Source organism: Oncorhynchus nerka, unplaced genomic scaffold (genome assembly GCF_034236695.1).
Source record: "Oncorhynchus nerka isolate Pitt River unplaced genomic scaffold, Oner_Uvic_2.0 unplaced_scaffold_1179, whole genome shotgun sequence".
NCBI classification, from domain to species: domain Eukaryota; kingdom Metazoa; phylum Chordata; class Actinopteri; order Salmoniformes; family Salmonidae; genus Oncorhynchus; species Oncorhynchus nerka.
This window is the reverse complement of record NW_027040149.1, coordinates 45,001-67,500: the sequence shown is the minus strand read 5'-3', so window position 1 is coordinate 67,500 and position 22,500 is coordinate 45,001. Positions and strand designations below refer to the sequence as shown.

Genomic DNA, 22,500 nt, shown 5'->3' with positions numbered 1-22,500 from the left:
TTAAAGCATTGAGGTGAGTTACCTCTTAAAGCAGTGAGGTGAGTTACCTCTTAAAGCAGTGAGGTGAGTTACCTCTTAAAGCAGTGAGGTGAGTTACCTCTTAAAGCAGTGAGCTGAGGTGAGTATCCAACAGGAGCTGATGAGAGTCGCTCCACACACCAACCTTCCGTCCCCCCGAGAGCCTCTGAGACGCACCGCAGCCTGCCATGGCCAGCCTCCCTACACACACACACACACACACACACACACACACACACACACACACAATAAAACTAATGAGGGTTAGACACGGACACCCAACTACAACACTCAACATACAACACACACGGATACTAGAACTACAACACCCAACATACACAGATACTAGAACTACAACACCCAACATACACGGATACTAGAACTACAACACCCAACATACACAGATACCAGAACTACAACACCCAACATACACTGATACTAGAACAACCACACCCAACAAACACTCATACTAGAACTACAACACCCAACATACACAGATACCAGAACTACAACACCCATCAACACACCAGTATATATATGTAGTTCTCTCCTTACCTCAGTGAGTTCTCTCCTCCTATGATTCTGCGTTGGCGTGTATGTATCAGCCTCAACCCACAGACAGGATCTGACACAGACTCCACCGTACCTAACACAGACAGACAGTTAGTATCTAACACAGACAGGATCTAACACAGACAGACAGGAACATTAGTTTAGTATCTAACACAGACAGACAGGAACATTAGTTTAGTATCTAACACAGACAGACAGGAACGTTAGTTTAGTATCTAACACAGACAGACAGGAACGTTAGTTTAGTATCTAACACAGACAGATAGGAACATTAGTTTAGTATCTAACACAGACAGACAGGAACATTAGTTTAGTATCTAACACAGACAGACAGGAACATTAGTTTAGTATCTAACACAGACAGACAGGAACATTAGTTCAGTATCTAACACAGACAGACAGGAACATTAGTTTAGTATCTAACACAGACAGGAACATTAGTTTAGTATCTAACACAGACAGGAAGACAGACAGGAACGTTAGTTTAGTATCTAACACAGACAGACAGACAGGAACATTAGTTTAGTATCTAACACAGACAGACAGGAACGTTAGTTTAGTATCTAACACAGACAGACAGAAACATTAGTTTAGTATCTAACACAGACAGACAGGAACATTAGTTTAGTATCTAACACAGACAGACAGACAGACAGACAGACAGACAGGAACATTAGTTTAGTATCTAACACAGACAGACAGGAACGTTAGTTTAGTATCTAACACAGACAGACAGAAACATTAGTTTAGTATCTAACACAGACAGACAGGAACATTAGTTTAGTATCTAACACAGACAGACAGACAGACAGACAGGAACATTAGTTTAGTATCTAACACAGACAGACAGGAACATTAGTTTAGTATCTAACACAGACAGACAGGAACATTAGTTTAGTATCTAACACAGACAGACAGACAGGAACATTAGTTTAGTATCTAACACAGACAGGAACATTAGTTTAGTATCTAACACAGACAGACAGACAGGAACATTAGTTTAGTATCTAACACAGACAGACAGGAACATTAGTTTAGTATCTAACACAGACAGGAACATTAGTTTAGTATCTAACACAGACAGGAACATTAGTTTAGTATCTAACACAGACAGACAGGAACATTAGTTTAGTATCTAACACAGACAGACAGGAACATTAGTTCAGTATCTAACACAGACAGACAGGAACATTAGTTTAGTATCTAACACAGACAGGAACATTAGTTTAGTATCTAACACAGACAGACAGGAACATTAGTTTAGTATCTAACACAGACAGACTGGAACATTAGTTTAGTATCTAACACAGACAGACAGGAACATTAGTTTAGTATCTAACACAGACAGGAACATTAGTTTAGTATCTAACACAGACAGACAGGAACATTAGTTTAGTATCTAACACAGACAGGAACATTAGTTTAGTATCTAACACAGAGAGACAGACAGGAACATTAGTTTAGTATCTAACACAGACAGGAAGACAGACAGGAACGTTAGTTTAGTATCTAACACAGACAGGAACATTAGTTTAGTATCTAACACAGACAGACAGGAACATTAGTTTAGTATCTAACACAGACAGACAGACAGGAACATTAGTTTAGTATCTAACACAGACAGACAGGAACATTAGTTTAGTATCTAACACAGACAGACAGACAGGAACATTAGTTTAGTATCTAACACAGACAGACAGGAACACTAGTTTAGTATCTAACACAGACAGACAGGAACATTAGTTTAGTATCTAACACAGACAGACAGGAACATTAGTTCAGTATCTAACACAGACAGACAGGAACATTAGTTTAGTATCTAACACAGACAGGAACATTAGTTTAGTATCTAACACAGACAGGAACATTAGTTTAGTATCTAACACAGACAGACAGGAACATTAGTTTAGTATCTAACACAGACAGAACATTAGTTTACATCTAACACAGACAGACTGAACATTAGTTTAGTATCTAACACAGACAGACAGACAGGAACATTAGTTTAGTATCTAACACAGACAGACAGGAACATTAGTTCAGTATCTAACACAGACAGACAGGAACATTAGTTTAGTATCTAACACAGACAGGAACATTAGTTTAGTATCTAACACAGACAGACAGGAACATTAGTTTAGTATCTAACACAGACAGACTGGAACATTAGTTTAGTATCTAACACAGACAGACAGGAACATTAGTTTAGTATCTAACACAGACAGACTGGAACATTAGTTTAGTATCTAACACAGACAGACAGGAACATTAGTTTAGTATCTAACACAGACAGGAACATTAGTTTAGTATCTAACACAGACAGACAGGAACATTAGTTTAGTATCTAACACAGACAGGAAGACAGACAGGAACGTTAGTTTAGTATCTAACACAGACAGGAACATTAGTTTAGTATCTAACACAGACAGACAGGAACATTAGTTTAGTATCTAACACAGACAGACAGACAGGAACATTAGTTTAGTATCTAACACAGACAGACAGGAACATTAGTTTAGTATCTAACACAGACAGACAGACAGGAACATTAGTTTAGTATCTAACACAGACAGACAGGAACATTAGTTTAGTATCTAACACAGACAGACAGGAACATTAGTTCAGTATCTAACACAGACAGACAGGAACATTAGTTTAGTATCTAACACAGACAGGAACATTAGTTTAGTATCTAACACAGACAGGAACATTAGTTTAGTATCTAACACAGACAGACAGGAACATTAGTTTAGTATCTAACACAGACAGACAGGAACATTAGTTTAGTATCTAACACAGACAGACAGACAGGAACATTAGTTTAGTATCTAACACAGACAGACAGGAACATTAGTTTAGTATCTAACACAGACAGACAGACAGGAACATTAGTTTAGTATCTAACACAGACAGACAGGAACATTAGTTTAGTATCTAACACAGACAGGAACATTAGTTTAGTATCTAACACAGAGAGACAGACAGGAACATTAGTTTAGTATCTAACACAGACAGACAGACAGGAACATTAGTTTAGTATCTAACACAGACAGACAGGAACATTAGTTTAGTATCTAACACAGACAGACAGGAACATTAGTTTAGTATCTAACACAGACAGACAGACAGGAACATTAGTTTAGTATCTAACACAGACAGACAGGAACATTAGTTTAGTATCTAACACAGACAGACAGACAGGAACATTAGTTTAGTATCTAACACAGACAGACAGGAACATTAGTTTAGTATCTAACACAGACAGGAACATTAGTTTAGTATCTAACACAGACAGACAGGAACATTAGTTTAGTATCTAACACAGACAGACAGGAACATTAGTTTAGTATCTAACACAGACAGACAGGAACATTAGTTCAGTATCTAACACAGACAGACAGGAACATTAGTTTAGTATCTAACACAGACAGGAACATTAGTTTAGTATCTAACACAGACAGACAGGAACATTAGTTTAGTATCTAACACAGACAGACTGGAACATCTAGTTTTTAGTATCTAACACAGACAGGAACATTAGTTTAGTATCTAACACAGACAGGAACATTAGTTTACTAACACAGACAGGAACATTAGTTTAGTATCTAACACACAGACAGGAACATTAGTTTAGTATCTAACACAGACAGACAGGAACATTAGTTTAGTATCTAACACAGACAGGAACATTAGTTTAGTATCTAACACAGACAGAACAGACAGGAACATTAGTTTAGTATCTAACACAGACAGACAGACAGGAACATTAGTTTAGTATCTAACACAGACAGGGAACATTAGTTTAGTATCTAACACAGACAGACAGACAGGAACATTAGTTTAGTATCTAACACAGACAGACAGAACAGTTTAGTAACATTAGTTTAGTATCTAACACAGACAGACAGGAACATTAGTTTAGTATCTAACACAGACAGACAGACAGGAACATTAGTTTAGTATCTAACAGACAGGAACATTAGTTTAGTATCTAACACAGACAGGAACATTAGTTTAGTATCTAACACAGACAGACAGGAACATTAGTTTAGTATCTAACACAGACAGACAGGAACATTAGTTTAGTATCTAACACAGACAGACAGGAACATTAGTTTAGTATCTAACACAGACAGACAGGAACATTAGTTTAGTATCTAACACAGACAGACAGGAACATTAGTTTAGTATCTAACACAGACAGGAACATTAGTTTAGTATCTAACACAGACAGACAGGAACATTAGTTTAGTATCTAACACAGACAGACTGGAACATTAGTTTAGTATCTAACACAGACAGACAGGAACATTAGTTTAGTATCTAACACAGACAGGAACATTAGTTTAGTATCTAACACAGACAGACAGGAACATTAGTTTAGTATCTAACACAGACAGGAACATTAGTTTAGTATCTAACACAGAGAGACAGACAGGAACATTAGTTTAGTATCTAACACAGACAGGAAGACAGACAGGAACGTTAGTTTAGTATCTAACACAGACAGGAACATTAGTTTAGTATCTAACACAGACAGACAGGAACATTAGTTTAGTATCTAACACAGACAGACAGACAGGAACATTAGTTTAGTATCTAACACAGACAGACAGGAACATTAGTTTAGTATCTAACACAGACAGACAGACAGGAACATTAGTTTAGTATCTAACACAGACAGACAGGAACACTAGTTTAGTATCTAACACAGACAGACAGGAACATTAGTTTAGTATCTAACACAGACAGACAGGAACATTAGTTCAGTATCTAACACAGACAGACAGGAACATTAGTTTAGTATCTAACACAGACAGGAACATTAGTTTAGTATCTAACACAGACAGGAACATTAGTTTAGTATCTAACACAGACAGACAGGAACATTAGTTTAGTATCTAACACAGACAGACAGGAACATTAGTTTAGTATCTAACACAGACAGACAGACAGGAACATTAGTTTAGTATCTAACACAGACAGACAGGAACATTAGTTTAGTATCTAACACAGACAGACAGACAGGAACATTAGTTTAGTATCTAACACAGACAGACAGGAACATTAGTTTAGTATCTAACACAGACAGGAACATTAGTTTAGTATCTAACACAGAGAGACAGACAGGAACATTAGTTTAGTATCTAACACAGACAGACAGACAGGAACATTAGTTTAGTATCTAACACAGACAGACAGGAACATTAGTTTAGTATCTAACACAGACAGACAGGAACATTAGTTTAGTATCTAACACAGACAGACAGACAGGAACATTAGTTTAGTATCTAACACAGACAGACAGGAACATTAGTTTAGTATCTAACACAGACAGACAGACAGGAACATTAGTTTAGTATCTAACACAGACAGACAGGAACATTAGTTTAGTATCTAACACAGACAGACAGGAACACTAGAGGACAGGACACGGTCAGTCTAGAGGACAGGACACAGTCAGTCTAGAGGACAGGACACAGTCAGTCTAGAGGACAGGACACAGTCAGTCTAGAGGACAGGACACAGTCAGTCTAGAGGACAGGACACAGTCAGTCTAGAGGACAGGACACAGTCAGTCTAGTGGACAGGACACAGTCAGTCTAGAGGACAGGACACAGTCAGTCTAGAGGACAGGACACAGGTTGACGTCAGATAAATATGTTTGTGACATCACCACTGACCTTTGCCCTCTGTGTCGCTGAACTGTGATTGGCCGTAGTCACAGATGACCCCGGCGTCTTCGCTATGGCGACAGTTATGCGTCCCGGGTGGCTGTTTGAGGCAGTCGACCAATGAACGCTCTTCGCCAGAACACTTCACGTTGTCCACATGGATAGGCCCCTCCCCCTCGCCAAAATACGCCATCACACGGGCCTTCGCCACTCCACTGAAGACGACACACAAACATCGCAGACAGACAGAGTGTATGAGCGTAAAATACACTTCCACACAACAGAGTTACACTTAGACACTGAAGATACCAATGAATCAACTACGATACTAATGAATCAACTACGATACTAATGAATCAACTACGATACGGTTGAATCAACTACGATACTAATGAATCAACTACGATACTAATGAATCAACTAAGATACGGTTGAATCAACTACGATACGGTTGAATCAACTACGATACTAATGAATCAACTACGATACTAATGAATCAACTACGATACTAATGAATCAACTACGATACTAATGAATCAACTACGATACGGATGAATCAACTACGATACTAATGAATCAACTACGATACGGTTGAATCAACTACGATACTAATGAATCAACTACGATACGGTTGAATCAACTACGATACTAATGAATCAACTACGATACGGATGAATCAACTACGATACTAATGAATCAACTACGATACTAATGAATCAACTACGATACGGTTGAATCAACTACGATACTAATGAATCAACTACGATACTAATGAATCAACTACGATACGGTTGAATCAACTACGATACTAATGAATCAACTACGATACTAATGAATCAACTACGATACTAATGAATCAACTACGATACGGATGAATCAACTACGATACTAATGAATCAACTACGATACTAATGAATCAACTACGATACGGATGAATCAACTACGATACTAATGAATCAACTACGATACGGTTGAATCAACTACGATACGGTTGAATCAACTACGATACTAATGAATCAACTACGATACTAATGAATCAACTACGATACGGTTGAATCAACTACGATACAGTTGAATCAACTACGATACGGTTGAATCAACTAATGAATCAACTACGATACTAATGAATCAACTACGATACTAATGAATCAACTACGATACTAATGAATCAACTACGATACGGTTGAATCAACTACGATACGGTTGAATCAACTACGATACTAATGAATCAACTACGATACTAATGAATCAACTACGATACGGTTGAATCAACTACGATACAGTTGAATCAACTACGATACGGTTGAATCAACTACGATACTAATGAATCAACTACGATACTAATGAATCAACTACGATACGGTTGAATCAACTACGATACTAATGAATCAACTACGATACTAATGAATCAACTACGATCACGGTTGAATCAACTTAATAATGAATCACGATACGGTTGAATCAACTACGATACTAATGAATGAATCAACTTCGATACTAATGATACTAATGAATCAACTACGATACTAATGAATCAACTACGATACGGTTGAATCAACTACGATGCCTAATGCGATACTAATGAATCAACTACGATACGGTTGAATCAACTACGATACTAATGAATCAACTACGATACGGTTGAATCAACTACGATACTAATGAATTGAATCAACTACGATACTAATGAATCAACTACGATACGGTTGAATCAACTAATACTAATGAATCAACTACGATACTAATGAATCAACTACGATAATGAATCAACTACGTTGAATCAACTATGATACTAATTGAATCAACTACGATACTAATGAATCAACTACGATACTAATGAATCAACTACGATACGGTTGAATCAACTACGATACTAATGAATCAACTACGATACGGTTGAATCAACTACGATACTAATGAATCAACTACGATACGGTTGAATCAACTACGATACTAATGAATCAACTACTATACAGTTGAATCAACTACGATACGGTTGAATCAACTACGATACTAATGAATCAACTACGATACTAATGAATCAACTACGATACGGTTGAATCAACTACGATACGGTTGAATCAACTACGATACTAATGAATCAACTACGATACGGTTGAATCAACTACGATACTAATGAATCAACTACGATACTAATGAATCAACTACGATACTAATGAATCAACTACGATACTAATGAATCAACTACGATACTAATGAATCAACTACGATACTAATGAATCAACTACGATACTAATGAATCAACTACGATCTAATGAATCAACTACGATACTAATGAATCAACTACTACGATACTAATGAATCAACTACTACGATACTAATCAATCAACTAATGAATCAACTACGATACTAATGAATCAACTACGAACTAATGAATCAACTACGATACTAATGAATCAACTACGATACTAATGAATCAACTACGATACTGTTGAATCAACTACGATACGGTTGAATCAGTGTCCATATCTCTATTACAGTAAAATAATCTCCATGTTTCAGTGTCCATATCTCTATTACAGTAAAATAATCTCCATGTTTCAGTGTCCATATCTCTACTACAGTAAAATAATCTCCATGTTTCAGTGTCCATATCTCTATTAGAGGCAGGGGGAGGGGCTTGGCGTGAGAGGCAGTGGGAGGGGCTTGGCGTGAGAGGCAGTGGGAGGGGCTTGGTGTGAGAGGCAGTGGGAGGGGCTTGGCGTGAGAGGCAGTGGTAGGGGCTTGGCGTGAGAAACAGAGGGAGGGAATTTGCGTGAGAAACAGAGGGAGGGGCTTGGCGTGAGAGGCGGGGGGAGGGGCTTGGCGTGAGAGGCAGGGGAGGGGCTTGGCGTGAGAGGCCGGGGAGGGGCTTGGTGTTAGAGGCAGTGGGAGGGGCTTGGTGTGAGAGGCAGTGGGAGGGGCTTGGTGTGAGAGGCGGGGGAGGGGCTTTGTGTGAGAGGCAGTGGGAGGGGCTTGGCGTGAGAGGCAGTGGTAGGGGCTTGGCGTGAGAGGCAGTGGTAGGGGCTTGGTGTGAGAGGCAGTGGGAGGGGCTTGGCGTGAGAGGCAGTGGGAGGGGCTTGGCGTGAGAGGCAGTGGTAGGGGCTTGGCGTGAGAGGCAGTGGGAGGGGCTTGGCGTGAGAGGCAGTGGGAGGGGCTTGGCGTGAGAGGCAGTGGTAGGGGCTTGGCGTGAGAGGCAGTGGGAGGGGCTTGGCGTGAGAGGCGGGGGAGGGAATGGCGTGAGAGGCGGGGGAGGGGCTTGGCGTGAGAGGCAGGGGAGGGGCTTGGCGTGAGAGGCAGGGGAGGGGCTTGGTGAGAGGCGGGGGAGGGGCTTGGTGTTAGAGGCAGGGGAGGGGCTTGGTGTTAGAGGCAGTGGGAGGGGCTTGGCGTGAGAGACAGTGGGAGGGGCTTGGAATGAGAGCCAGTGGGAGGGGCTTGGCGTGAGAGACAGTGGGAGGGGCTTGGCGTGAGAGCCAGTGGGAGGGGCTTGGAATGAGAGACAGTGGGAGGGGCTTGGAATGAGAGACAGTGGGAGGGGCTTGGAATGAGAGACAGTGGGAGGGGCTTGGAATGAGAGACAGTGGGAGGGGCTTGGAATGAGAGGCAGTGGGAGGGGCTTGGAGTGAGTGGCAGTGGGAGGGGCTTGGTGTGTTTAAACAGAGGGGAAGAGGTGAAGAGAGAGGTTTCACTCTCTCTAAAATCTGTCCAAATGAAAGCCAATGTGTTTCTTTGGGTTTAGTATGGACCTCAGCTTGTCTTCCCACCTTTGGGACCACGACTCTCCATAGGGTGGAGACGTGCATCTCGTCATTACATATCTGGTGTAAATGGGAAGGGGCACACTGAGGAGCGAAGGAGACGAGACCAAAAAGACAACAAACACTGAGACACAAACACATCCACTACCATCTACACTACATTATCTCTGTCTGTCCTCCAGATTCTACCATCTACATTACATTATGTCTGTCTGTCTGTCTGTCCTCCAGATTCTACCATCTACACTACATTATCTCTGTCTGTCCTCCAGATTCTACCATCTACACTACATTATGTCTGTCTGTCTGTCCTCCAGATTCTACCATCTACATTACATTATGTCTGTCTGTCTGTCTGTCCTCCAGATTCTACCATCTACATTACATTATGTCTGTCTGTCTGTCCTCCAGATTCTACCATCTACACTACATTATGTCTGTCTGTCTGTCCTCCAGATTCTACCATCTACATTCTTACCTGTCTGTCTGTCCTCCAGATTCTACCATCTACATTACATTATGTCTGTCTGTCTGTCCTCCAGATTCTACCATCTACACTACATTATGTCTGTCTGTCTGTCCTCCAGATTCTACCATCTACATTACATTATGTCTGTCTGTCTGTCCTCCAGATTCTACCATCTACATTACATTATGTCTGTCTGTCTGTCCTCCAGATTCTACCATCTACATTACATTATGTCTGTCTGTCTGTCCTCCAGATTCTACCATCTACACATATTCTGTCTGTCTGTCCTCCAGATTCTACCATCTACATTACATTATGTCTGTCTGTCTGTCCTCCAGATTCTACCATCTACACTACATTATGTCTGTCTGTCTGTCTGTCCTCCAGATTCTACCATCTACATTACATTATGTCTGTCTGTCTGTCCTCCAGATTCTACCATCTACACTACATTATGTCTGTCTGTCTGTCTGTCTGTCCTCCAGATTCTACCATCTACATTACATTATGTCTGTCTGTCTGTCCTCCAGATTCTACCATCTACACTACATTATGTCTGTCTGTCTGTCCTCCAGATTCTACCATCTACATTACATTATGTCTGTCTGTCTGTCCTCCAGATTCTACCATCTACATTACATTATGTCTGTCTGTCTGTCCTCCAGATTCTACCATCTACATTACATTATGTCTGTCTGTCTGTCCTCCAGATTCTACCATCATTACATTACATTATGTCTGTCTGTCTGTCCTCCAGATTCTACCATCTACATTACATTATGTCTGTCTGTCTGTCCTCCAGATTCTACCATCTACATTACATTATGTCTGTCTGTCTGTCTCCAGATTCTACCATCTACAGTCTTCTACTACCATCTACATTACATTATGTCATCTACACCATCTACATTATGTCTGTCTGTCTGTCCTCCAGATTCCTCCTGTCCTCCAGATTCTACCATCTACATTACATTATGTCTGTCTGTCTGTCCTCCAGATTCTACCATCTACATTACATTATGTCTGTCTGTCTGTCTACCATCTACACTAGATTCTACCATCTACTACATTACATTATGTCTGTCTGTCTGTCCTCCAGATTCTACCATCTACATACATTATGTCTGTCTGTCCTCCAGATTCTACCATCTACATTACATTATGTCTGTCTGTCTGTCCATTCTACATCTACACTGTCATTATGTCTGTCTGTCTGTCCTCCAGATTCTACCATCTACATTACATTATGTCTGTCTGTCTGTCCTCCAGATTCTACCATCTACATTACATTATGTCTGTCTGTCTGTCCTCCAGATTCTACTCTACATTACATTATGTCTGTCTGTCTGTCCTCCAGATTCTACCATCTACATTACATTATGTCTGTCTGTCTGTCCTCCAGATCTACCAGATTATGTCTACCTGTCTACTCCAGATTCTACCATCTACATTACATTATGTCTGTCTGTCTGTCCTCCAGATTCTACCATCTACATTACATTATGTCTGTCTGTCTGTCCTCCAGATTCTACCATCTACATTACATTATGTCTGTCTGTCTGTCCTCCAGATTCTACCATCTACATTACATTATGTCTGTCTGTCTGTCCTCCAGATTCTACCATCTACACTACATTATGTCTGTCTGTCTGTCCTCCAGATTCTACCATCTACACTACATTATGTCTGTCTCTGTCTGTCTGTCTTCTACCATCTACACTGTCATTATGTCTGTCTGTCTGTCCTCCAGATTCTACCATCTACATTACATTATGTCTGTCTGTCTGTCCTCCAGATTCTACCATCTACACTACATTATGTCTGTCTGTCTGTCTGTCTGTCTGTCTGTCTGTCTGTCTGTATGTCCTCCAGATTCTACCATCTACATTACATTATGTCTGTCTGTCTGTCTGTCTCCAGATTCTACCATCTACATTACATTATGTCTGTCTGTCTGTCCTCCAGATTCTACCATCTACATTACATTATGTCTGTCTGTCTGTCCTCCAGATTCTACCATCTACATTACATTATGTCTGTCTGTCTGTCTCCAGATTCTACCATCTACATTACATTATGTCTGTCTGTCTGTCCTCCAGATTCTACCATCTACATTACATTATGTCTGTCTGTCTGTCCTCCAGATTCTACCATCTACATTACATTATGTCTGTCTGTCTGTCCTCCAGATTCTACCATCTACATTACATTATGTCTGTCTGTCTGTCCTCCAGATTCTACCATCTACATTATGTCATTCTATGTCTTCTACCTGTCTGTCTGTCTGTCTGTCCTCCAGATTCTACCATCTACATTACATTATGTCTGTCTGTCTGTCCTCCAGATTCTACCATCTACATTACATTATGTCTGTCTGTCTGTCCTCCAGATTCTACCATCTACATTACATTATGTCTGTCTGTCTGTCCTCCAGATTCTACCATCTACATTACATTATGTCTGTCTGTCTGTCCTCCAGATTCTACCATCTACATTGTCATTCTGTCTGTCTGTCTGTCCTCCAGATTCTACCATCTACATTACATTATGTCTGTCTGTCTGTCCTCCAGATTCTACCATCTACATTACATTATGTCTGTCTGTCTGTCCTCCAGATTCTACCATCTACATTACATTATGTCTGTCTGTCTGTCCTCCAGATTCTACCATCTACATTACATTATGTCTGTCTGTCTGTCCTCCAGATTCTACCATCTACACTACATTATGTCTGTCTGTCTGTCCTCCAGATTCTACCATCTACATTACATTATGTCTGTCTGTCTGTCCTCCAGATTCTACCATCTACATTACATTATGTCAGTCTGTCTGTCCTCCAGATTCTACCATCTACATTACATTATGTCTGTCTGTCTGTCTGTCTCCAGATTCTACCATCTACATTACATTATGTCTGTCTGTCTGTCCTCCAGATTCTACCATCTACATTACATTATGTCTGTCTGTCTGTCCTCCTCCAGATTCTACCATCTACATTACATTATGTCTGTCTGTCTGTCCTCCAGATTCTACCATCTACATTACATTATGTCTGTCTGTCTGTCCTCCAGATTCTACCATCTACATTACATTATGTCTGTCTGTCTGTCCTCCAGATTCTACCATCTACATTACATTATGTCTGTCTGTCTGTCCTCCAGATTCTACCATCTACATCTACATTATGTCTGTCTGTCTGTCCTCCAGATTCTACCATCTACATTACATTATGTCTGTCTGTCTGTCCTCCAGATTCTACCATCTACACTACATTATGTCTGTCTGTCTGTCTGTCTGTCTGTTCTACCAGATCTGTCCTCTGTCTACCTCCATTCTACATCTACATTACATGTCTGTCTGTCTGTCCTCCAGATTCTACCATCTACATTACATTATGTCTGTCTGTCTGTCTGTCTCCAGATTCTACCATCTACATTACATTATGTCTGTCTGTCTGTCCTCCAGATTCTACCATCTACATTACATTATGTCTGTCTGTCTGTCCTCCAGATTCTACCATCTACACTACATTATGTCTGTCTGTCTGTCCTCCAGATTCTACCATCTACATTACATTATGTCTGTCTGTCTGTCTGTCCTCCAGATTCTACCATCTACATTACATTATGTCTGTCTGTCTGTCCTCCAGATTCTACCATCTACATTACATTATGTCTGTCTGTCTGTCCTCCAGATTCTACCATCTACATTACATTATGTCTGTCTGTCTGTCCTCCAGATTCTACCATCTACATTACATTATGTCTGTCTGTCTGTCCTCCAGATTCTACCATCTACATTACATTATGTCTGTCTGTCTGTCCTCCAGATTCTACCATCTACATTACATTATGTCTGTCTGTCTGTCCTCCAGATTCTACCATCTACACTACATTATGTCTGTCTGTCTGTCCTCCAGATTCTACCATCTACATTACATTATGTCTGTCTGTCTGTCCTCCAGATTCTACCATCTACATTACATTATGTCTGTCTGTCTGTCCTCCAGATTCTACCATCTACATTACATTATGTCTGTCTGTCTGTCCTCCAGATTCTACCATCTACATTACATTATGTCTGTCTGTCTGTCCTCCAGATTCTACCATCTACATTACATTATGTCTGTCTGTCTGTCCTCCAGATTCTACCATCTACATTACATTATGTCTGTCTGTCTGTCCTCCAGATTCTACCATCTACATTACATTATGTCTGTCTGTCTGTCCTCCAGATTCTACCATCTACATTACCAGAGATTCTACCATCTACATTACATTATGTCTGTCTGTCTGTCCTCCAGATTCTACCATCTACATTACATTATGTCTGTCTGTCTGTCCTCCAGATTCTACCATCTACATTACATTATGTCTGTCTGTCTGTCCTCCAGATTCTACCATCTACATTACATTATGTCTGTCTGTCTGTCCTCAGATTCTACCATCTACATTACATTATGTCTGTCTGTCTGTCTGTCTACATTACATTATGTCTGTCTCCAGATTCTACCATCTACATTACATTATGTCTGTCTGTCTGTCTGTCCTCCAGATTCTACCATCTACATTACATTATGTCTGTCTGTCTGTCCTCCAGATTCTACCATCTACATTACATTATGTCTGTCTGTCTGTCCTCCAGATTCTACCATCTACATTACATTATGTCTGTCTGTCTGTCCTCCAGATTCTACCATCTACACTACATTATGTCTGTCTGTCTGTCCTCCAGATTCTACCATCTACATTACATTATGTCTGTCTGTCTGATTCTACTCTACAGTCTGTCTGTCTGTCCTCCAGATTCTACCATCTACACTACATTATGTCATCTACACTACATTATGTCTGTCTGTCTGTCCTCCAGATTCTACCATCTACATTACATTATGTCTGTCTGTCTGTCTGTCCTCCAGATTCTACCATCTACATTACATTATGTCTGTCTGTCTGTCCTCCAGATTCTACCATCTACATTACATTATGTCTGTCTGTCTGTCCTCCAGATTCTACCATCTACACTACATTATGTCTGTCTGTCTGTCTGTCTGTCTGTCTGTCTGTCCTCCAGATTCTACCATCTACATTACATTATGTCTGTCTGTCTGTCCTCCAGATTCTACCATCTACACTACATTATGTCTGTCTGTCTGTCCTCCAGATTCTACCATCTACATTACATTATGTCTGTCTGTCTGTCCTCCAGATTCTACCATCTACACTACATTATGTCTGTCTGTCTGTCCTCCAGATTCTACCATCTACATTACATTATGTCTGTCTGTCTGTCCTCCAGATTCTACCATCTACATTACATTATGTCTGTCTGTCTGTCTGTCCTCCAGATTCTACCATCTACATTACATTATGTCTGTCTGTCTGTCCTCCAGATTCTGTCCTGTCTGTCCTCCAGATTCTACCATCTACACATTATGTCTGTCTGTCTGTCCTCCAGATTCTACCATCTACACTACATTATGTCTGTCTGTCTGTCTGTCCTCCAGATTCTACCATCTACATTACATTATGTCTGTCTGTCTGTCCTCCAGATTCTACCATCTACATTACATTATGTCTGTCTGTCTGTCCTCCAGATTCTACCATCTACATTACATTATGTCTGTCTGTCTGTCCTCCAGATTCTACCATCTACATTACATTATGTCTGTCTGTCTGTCCTCCAGATTCTACCATCTACATTACATTATGTCTGTCTGTCTGTCCTCCAGATTCTACCATCTACATTACATTATGTCTGTCTGTCTGTCCTCCAGATTCTACCATCTACATTACATTATGTCTGTCTGTCTGTCCTCCAGATTCTACCATCTACATTACATTATGTCTGTCTGTCTGTCCTCCAGATTCTACCATCTACATTACATTATGTCTGTCTGTCTGTCCTCCAGATTCTACCATCTACATTACATTATGTCTGTCTGTCTGTCCTCCAGATTCTACCATCTACATTACATTATGTCTGTCTGTCTGTCTGTCCTCCAGATTCTGTCCATCTACATCATTATGTCTGTCTGTCTGTCTCCAGATTCTACCATCTACATTACATTATGTCTGTCTGTCTGTCCTCCAGATTCTACCATCTACATTACATTATGTCTGTCTGTCTGTCCTCCAGATTCTACCATCTACATTACATTATGTCTGTCTGTCTGTCCTCCAGATTCTACCATCTACATTACATTATGTCTGTCTGTCTGTCCTCCAGATTCTACCATCTACACTACATTATGTCTGTCTGTCTGTCCTCCAGATTCTACCATCTACATTACATTATGTCTGTCTGTCTGTCCTCCAGATTCTACCATCTACATTACATTATGTCTGTCTGTCTGTCCTCCAGATTCTACCATCTACACTACATTATGTCTGTCTGTCTGTCTGTCTGTCTGTCTGTCCTCCAGATTCTACCATCTACATTACATTATGTCTGTCTGTCTGTCCTCCAGATTCTACCATCTACATTACATTATGTCTGTCTGTCCTCCAGATTCTACCATCTACATTACATTATGTCTGTCTGTCTGTCCTCCAGATTCTACCATCTACATTACATTATGTCTGTCTGTCTGTCTGTCCTCCAGATTCTACCATCTACATTACATTATGTCTGTCTGTCTGTCCTCCAGATTCTACCATCTACATTACATTATGTCTGTCTGTCTGTCCTCCAGATTCTACCATCTACATTACATTATGTCTGTCTGTCTGTCCTCCAGATTCTACCATCTACATTACATTATGTCTGTCTGTCTGTCCTCCAGATTCTACCATCTACATTACATTATGTCTGTCTGTCTGTCCTCCAGATTCTACCATCTCTTATGTCCAGATTCTACCATCTACATTACATTATGTCTGTCTGTCTGTCCTCCAGATTCTACCATCTACATTATGTCATTCTGTCCTGATCTGTCTACATTACATGTCTGTCTGTCTGTCTCCAGATTCTACCATCTACATTACATTATGTCTGTCTGTCTGTCCTCCAGATTCTACCATCTACATTACATTATGTCTGTCTGTCTGTCCTCCAGATTCTACCATCTACATTACATTATGTCTGTCTGTCTGTCCTCCAGATTCTACCATCTACATTACATTATGTCTGTCTGTCTGTCTGTCTCCAGATTCTACCATCTACATTACATTATGTCAGTCTGTCTGTCCTCCAGATTCTACCATCTACATTACATTATGTCTGTCTGTCTGTCCTCCAGATTCTACCATCTACATTACATTATGTCTGTCTGTCTGTCCTCCAGATTCTACCATCTACATTACATTATGTCTGTCTGTCTGTCCTCCAGATTCTACCATCTACATTACATTATGTCTGTCTGTCTGTCCTCCAGATTCTACCATCTACATTACATTATGTCTGTCTGTCTGTCCTCCAGATTCTACCATCTACATTACATTATGTCTGTCTGTCCTCCAGATTCTACCATCTACATTACATTATGTCTGTCTGTCTGTCCTCCAGATTCTACCATCTACTACATTATGTCAGATTCTACCATCTACATGTCTGTCTGTCCTCCAGATTCTACCATCTACATTACATTATGTCTGTCTGTCTGTCCTCCAGATTCTACCATCTACATTACATTATGTCTGTCTGTCTGTCTGTCCTCCAGATTCTACCATCTACATTACATTATGTCTGTCTGTCTGTCCTCCAGATTCTACCATCTACATTACATTATGTCTGTCTGTCTGTCCTCCAGATTCTACCATCTACATTACATTATGTCTGTCTGTCTGTCCTCCAGATTCTACCATCTACATTACATTATGTCTGTCTGTCTGTCTGTCCTCCAGATTCTACCATCTACATTACATTATGTCTGTCTGTCTGTCCTCCAGATTCTACCATCTACATTACATTATGTCTGTCTGTCTGTCCTCCAGATTCTACCATCTACATTACATTATGTCTGTCTGTCTGTCCTCCAGATTCTACCATCTACATTACATTATGTCTGTCTGTCTGTCTGTCCTCCAGATTCTTCTACCATCTACATTACTTATGTCTGTCTGTCTGTCCTCCAGATTCTACCATCTACATTACATTATCTGTCTGTCTGTCTGTCCTCCAGATTCTACCATCTACATTACATTATGTCTGTCTGTCTGTCCTCCAGATTCTACCATCTACATTACATTATGTCTGTCTGTCTGTCCTCCAGTCTACTACCAGATTCTACCATCTACATTACATTATGTCTGTCTGTCTGTCCTCCTACCATCTACAGATTCTACCATTCTACATTACATTATGTCTGTCTGTCTGTCCTCCAGATTCTACCATCTACACTACATTATGTCTGTCTGTCTGTCCTCCAGATTCTACCATCTACATTACATTATGTCTGTCTGTCTGTCCTCCAGATTCTACCATCTACATTACATTATGTCTGTCTGTCTGTCCTCCAGATTCTACCATCTACATTACATTATGTCTGTCTGTCTGTCTGTCCTCCAGATTCTACCATCTACATTACATTATGTCTGTCTGTCTGTCCTCCAGATTCTACCATCTACACTACATTATGTCTGTCTGTCTGTCTGTCCTCCAGATTCTACCATCTACATTACATTATGTCTGTCTGTCCTCCAGATTCTACCATCTACACTACATTATGTCTGTCTGTCTGTTCTACCATCTACATTACATTATGTCTGTCTGTCTGTCTGTCCTCCAGATTCTACCATCTACATTACATTATGTCTGTCTGTCTGTCCTCCAGATTCTACCATCTACACTACATTATGTCTGTCTGTCTGTCCTCCAGATTCTACCATCTACATTACATTATGTCTGTCTGTCTGTCCTCCAGATTCTACCATCTACATTACATTATGTCTGTCTGTCTGTCTGTCCTCCAGATTCTACCATCTACATTACATTATGTCTGTCTGTCTGTCCTCCAGATTCTACCATCTACATTACATTATGTCTGTCTGTCTGTCCTCCAGATTCTACCATCTACACTACATTATGTCTGTCTGTCTGTCCTCCAGATTCTACCATCTACATTACATTATGTCTGTCTGTCTGTCCTCCAGATTCTACCATCTACACTACATTATGTCTGTCTGTCTGTATGTCCTCCAGATTCTACCATCTACATTACATTATGTCTGTCTGTCTGTCTGTCTGTCTGTATGTCCTCCAGATTCTACCATCTACATTACATTATGTCTGTCTGTCTGTCCTCCAGATTCTACCATCTACATTACATTATGTCTGTCTGTCTGTCTGTCTGTCCTCCAGATTCTACCATCTACATTACATTATGTCTGTCTGTCTGTCCTCCAGATTCTACCATCTACACTACATTATGTCTGTCTGTCTGTCCTCCAGATTCTACCATCTACATTACATTATGTCTGTCTGTCTGTCCTCCAGATTCTACCATCTACATTACATTATGTCTGTCTGTCTGTCCTCCAGATTCTACCATCTACATTACATTATGTCTGTCTGTCTGTCCTCCAGATTCTACCATCTACACTACATTATGTCTGTCTGTCTGTCCTCCAGATTCTACCATCTACATTACATTATGTCTGTCTGTCTGTCTGATTCTACCATCTACAGATTCTACCATCTACATTACATTATGTCTGTCTGTCTGTCCTCCAGATTCTACCATCTACATTACATTATGTCTGTCTGTCTGTCCTCCAGATTCTACCATCTACATTACATTATGTCTGTCTGTCTGTCCTCCAGATTCTACCATCTACATTACATTATGTCTGTCTGTCTGTCCTCCAGATTCTACCATCTACACTACATTATGTCTGTCTGTCTGTCTGTGTCTGTCCTCCAGATTCTACCATCTACATTACATTATGTCTGTCTGTCTGTCTGTCCTCCAGATTCTACCATCTACATTACATTATGTCTGTCTGTCTGTCTGTCCTCCAGATTCTACCATCTACATTACATTATGTCTGTCTGTCTGTCTGTCCTCCAGATTCTACCATCTACACTACATTATGTCTGTCTGTCCTCCAGATTCTACCATCTACATTACATTATGTCTGTCTGTCTGTCCTCCAGATTCTACCATCTACATTACATTATGTCTGTCTGTCTGTCCTCCAGATTCTACCATCTACATTACATTATGTCTGTCTGTCTGTCCTCCAGATTCTACCATCTACATTACATTATGTCTGTCTGTCTGTCTGTCCTCCAGATTCTACCATCTACATTACATTATGTCTGTCTGTCCTCCAGATTCTACCATCTACATTACATTATGTCTGTCTGTCTGTCTGTCCTCCAGATTCTACCATCTACATTACATTATGTCTGTCTGTCTGTCCTCCAGATTCTACCATCTACATTACATTATGTCTGTCTGTCTGTCCTCCAGATTCTACCATCTACATTACATTATGTCTGTCTGTCTGTCCTCCAGATTCTACCATCTACACTACATTATGTCTGTCTGTCTGTCCTCCAGATTCTACCATCTACATTACATTATGTCTGTCTGTCTGTCTGTCCTCCAGATTCTACCATCTACATTACATTATGTCTGTCTGTCTGTCCCTCCAGATTCTACCATCTACATTACATTATGTCTGTCTGTCTGTCCTCCAGATTCTACCATCTACACTACATTATGTCTGTCTGTCTGTCCTCCAGATTCTACCATCTACATTACATTATGTCTGTCTGTCTGTCCTCCAGATTCTACCATCTACACTACATTATGTCTGTCTGTCTGTCCTCCAGATTCTACCATCTACATTACATTATGTCTGTCTGTCCTCCAGATTCTACCATCTACATTACATTATGTCTGTCAGTCTGTCTGTCTGTCTGTCTGTCTGTCTGTCTGTCTGTCTGTCTGTCCTCCAGATTCTACCATCTACACTACATTATGTCTGTCTGTCTGTCCTCCAGATTCTACCATCTACATTACATTATGTCTGTCAGTCTGTCTGTCTGTCTGTCTGTCTGTCTGTCCTCCAGATTCTACCATCTACATTACATTATGTCTGTCTGTCCTCCAGATTCTACCATCTACACTACATTATGTCTGTCTGTCTGTCCTCCAGATTCTACCATCTACACTACATTATGTCTGTCTGTCTGTCTGTCTGTCTGTCTGTCTGTCTGTCTGTCTGTCTGTCTGTCGTCTGTCTGTCTGTCCTCCAGATTCTACCATCTACACTACATTATGTCTGTCTGTCTGTCCTCCAGATTCTACCATCTACATTACATTATGTCTGTCTGTCTGTCCTCCAGATTCTACCATCTACACTACATTATGTCTGTCTGTCTGTCTGTCCTCCAGATTCTACCATCTACATTACATTATGTCTGTCTGTCTGTCCTCCAGATTCTACCATCTACATTACATTATGTCTGTCTGTCTGTCCTCCAGATTCTACCATCTACATTACATTATGTCTGTCTGTCTGTCCTCCAGATTCTACCATCTACATTACATTATGTCTGTCTGTCTGTCTGTCCTCCAGATTCTACCATCTACACTACATTATGTCTGTCTGTCTGTCTGTCCTCCAGATTCTACCATCTACATTACATTATGTCAGTCTGTCTGTCCTCCAGATTCTACCATCTACACTACATTATGTCTGTCTGTCTGTCTGTCCTCCAGATTCTACCATCTACATTATGTCTGTCTGTCTGTCTGTCCTCCAGATTCTACCATCTACATTACATTATGTCTGTCTGTCTGTCCTCCAGATTCTACCATCTACACTACATTATGTCTGTCTGTCTGTCTGTCCTCCAGATTCTACCATCTACATTACATTATGTCTGTCTGTCTGTCCTCCAGATTCTACCATCTACATTACATTATGTCTGTCTGTCTGTCCTCCAGATTCTACCATCTACATTACATTATGTCTGTCTGTCTGTCCTCCAGATTCTACCATCTACATTACATTATGTCTGTCTGTCTGTCCTCCAGATTCTACCATCTACATTA

The 22,500-nt window shown here is 40.4% G+C and overlaps 1 protein-coding gene across 1 annotated transcript in view; it reads right to left on the bottom strand.

Moving 5' to 3' along the window:
• LOC135569190 (neurotrypsin-like) overlaps positions 1–22,500 on the bottom strand; it is a gene marked incomplete at its 5' end in the record, with an annotated part of 93,373 nt that overhangs the window by 33,430 nt on the left and 37,443 nt on the right. The window contains 3 exon segments of the mRNA XM_065015986.1: positions 98–219; positions 546–664; positions 6,276–6,481. Coding sequence (XP_064872058.1) covers positions 98–219; positions 546–664; positions 6,276–6,481 — 447 coding nt within the window.